General features: G+C 54.5%; 1 protein-coding gene across 1 annotated transcript; it reads right to left on the bottom strand.

The window, feature by feature from the left end:
• Nucleotides 1-1,138: 1,138 nt before the first annotated feature.
• On the bottom strand, nucleotides 1,139-1,999 carry LOC129195366 (feather keratin Cos1-1/Cos1-3/Cos2-1-like). The gene is made up of 2 exons (XM_054801312.1): nucleotides 1,851-1,999; nucleotides 1,139-1,473 (listed from the first exon to the last, which is right to left on the bottom strand). Exons 1-2 carry the CDS (start codon nucleotides 1,921-1,923, stop codon nucleotides 1,139-1,141), a joined length of 408 nt encoding a protein of 135 aa, XP_054657287.1. The 5' UTR covers nucleotides 1,924-1,999.
• Nucleotides 2,000-2,698: the final 699 nt, after the last annotated feature.

Below are 2,698 nucleotides of genomic sequence, written 5' to 3'. Positions count from 1 at the left end.
CTCCAGTGCGTGACCTGCTGTTGCTGATATCAACACTAACTTGTGAACACCTCAGCCAAGAGGTTGGCAACAACTGGGCCATGCCAGATGCTGTGCTGAAGGGGGATAGGGCTGCATGGGGAAGCTGTCCCTGCTGCCCATGCCCAGACATGATGACAATGGCCCCAAGATCAGATGATGGAGGGGTGGGACAGGTAGACTGAGGACTGTGGGCCATCTCCATGGCTATTTACCCATTCCCAATTCCAGCTATCCTTTGGCAATGTATTCTTCTGACTCTCCTTCTCCAGTACAGTTCCAAGCAAAGCAAGAGGACCACTCTTTCCCATGACCTTGTGGGGCTGATGACCTCCCTGGGGCCTCCCACATGCCCACAGTTCCTCTCTGGGGGACAGCAGTTGTCAAGATTCCTGTTCACATGACGTGCTCCAGGGCCAAAGGGGGTATTTCTGAGAGGAGACGCAGCAAGGCAAGGAGTGAGGGCTATTGGCTGTGGAGTAACTAGGATTGTCTTGCTCAACTTCAGGAGGAAGTGCCCAAAAGAAGACCTGCTGCAGTGTGTCCCTCCCTCTAATGCTTATATAGGAGTGATGAAGGGTCACCTTGTTCCCCCACCTAATTACCCCCCAAAGCAATGTCTTTCTCAACAGTCAGTAGGCAGATGGAATGACCACCTGTGGGATACAGACAAGGTTGCATCAATTTATTACCGAGTTTAAAGAGGGAAATGAGGTCACTGCAAGTGGAGGCCCCCAGTGCGGGGAGGAGCAGGAGCAGCCAAGAATCTGTTTCCCTTTTCCTGTTGACAGAGTTCCCCCAGGACCAACCTGTCGACCTGCCTGGCAAAGGGAGGCAGGCGAGGAGATTACTCCATGCTGGTTTCTGGGGTCCTCACAGCAGGCTTTGAGGGGAGCACAAGACACCAAAGACAAGAGAGGAAAAGGGTGAGGGGAAGAGAGGAAAGGTAGGCATTGGCTGTGTTTTCAGAGAGCCCAGGCTGGCCCCTTCCAGTCTACCCTTGCCGAGCAAGCCAGAGATGGTCAGCTGCCCTTAAAACAATGCCACAAAGCTTGATCCTCTGCCCAGCATCATGTTCTGAGTTCCTGGGGGTCCTTGTCCGAGGCCATTGCCAGTATCTTTAGCAGGGCAGGCATCTCCGGCCACAGTAGCGGCTGGTGATACAGGAGAGGTCACAGCACCCAGAGGTGATGGGCACTCCATCACAGCTGAGGATGCTGCCAACAGCAGCGGAGGTGGAGGAGCCCACAACGGTGTTCTGTGGGAAGGAGCTGAGGATGGGGCCGGGCAGGGTCACCACCACGGGGGAGGGCTGGATGACGACGGTGGAGTTCTGGCACTGCCTGACACAGGGCTCATTGTAGCTGTTGGCCAGCGGGGTTGGGCCACAGGGCTGGCAGGGCTGGCAGGGCTGGCACTGGTCGTAGCAGGACATGTCTTGGGGCAGAGGTTCACCTGGGAGAGAGGGTAGGGAGGAAATAAAACATGGGGATGTGTGAGGAGCAGCCTGTCACCACACCATGAGGGAGCCAGAGAACATGCAGGGCCAGGAGGTGGAGGCTCGGCAGAGATGTATGAGAGCTTCTTGGCCTCGTCCTGCCAGGGCCCATAAAAGCCACAGAGCTCCTATGCAGCCACTGTTTAGCCCCTGAGTCCAGAAGCCACCTCAGTACAGTCCCAGCTTCCCTCCATGCCTAACCTTCTCCCCACTTCCCTCTCTCGTGACAAGCAGCCCCAACATCTGGCCCAGAACAAAGCTGGTGTCACCTGAGAAGCCCACTGAGATGAGACTTCCTTTTAGAGAAATCAGAGAAGGAGAAGGAGCTTCCGACTCACCTGGTTCCCAAGGAGAAGGAGGCAAGAGAAGTGGCTGAGGAAGTGAGGAGTTGGGCTGGCTTTTATCATGGACCTTTACTGCCCCAGGCTGCCAGAGGCATCCCTTGTAGAGGTGATTATTTTCTGACAAGCTCATCTTGAATGCAAAACATCCCAGCAAATGCTGTGGGCTGTGTTCTGGCTTCCTGCACTGCTGTCTCTTCATGTCCTGCTTTATGCCAGGCACATTCCTCAGTGAAGGCATCTTTTGTGTGACAGGATGAGAGGCCCAAGCATTTCTGGTGCAGAACACGTCAGTGTGGGCAGAGGACTCATCTCACATGCTGGAAGAGTCCAGAAAAGATCACTCAAGATGAAGTAAACAGCTGGCTCAGACAACACACACGCACAGACACACACACAGGCACACACACAAATCTAGCCCTCTAGACATGTAGAGTCAATTGGGAAGACTCAAGACACCCAAAGAGAGGCTGTCTGCACTGCCCAGGGCCACTGCACAGGTCGTGGACTTGACAGAGTCTTCTTCTGCATGTCCTGTGTCCAAGGGTTCAGTGTGGCTGAGGGAAGACTGGTCTGCATTCGGTGAGAGCCGGAGATGCAGCTGATGAGAGTGAGGTTCCCAGCATGACACTTTCACTGACACAGAAGGCCTCTCCCTGCTCTCTGTCTGTCCTAGAGTACCCTGGACATGGATATGGCCTTTAGCCATGGCATGGAAATGCCTGTAGGCTCTGATAGGACAGACGGTGGGTTCACTTCTGATCATATGATGAAGCAAGCCATGCACAGGTGACCAGGTAGGCAGGTCTTGCTGTGATCTTATGCTAGCTGGGGAGTTCAG

Source organism: Grus americana, chromosome 22, assembly GCF_028858705.1.
Source record: "Grus americana isolate bGruAme1 chromosome 22, bGruAme1.mat, whole genome shotgun sequence".
NCBI classification, from domain to species: Eukaryota; Metazoa; Chordata; class Aves; order Gruiformes; family Gruidae; genus Grus; species Grus americana.
The sequence above is the reverse complement of the archived record's forward strand: the minus strand, read 5'-3'. Positions and strand labels throughout refer to the sequence as shown.

Bases quoted from the DNA above. Each gene is read 5' to 3' on its own strand.
- LOC129195366 (XM_054801312.1), bottom strand. From the start codon at position 1,923: ATGATAAAAGCCAGCCCAACTCCTCACTTCCTCAGCCACTTCTCTTGC. The intron at 1,474-1,850 runs GTCGGAAGCTCC...CCTCTCTCCCAG, and splicing joins TCTCCTTGGGAACCAGGTGA to GTGAACCTCTGCCCCAAGAC.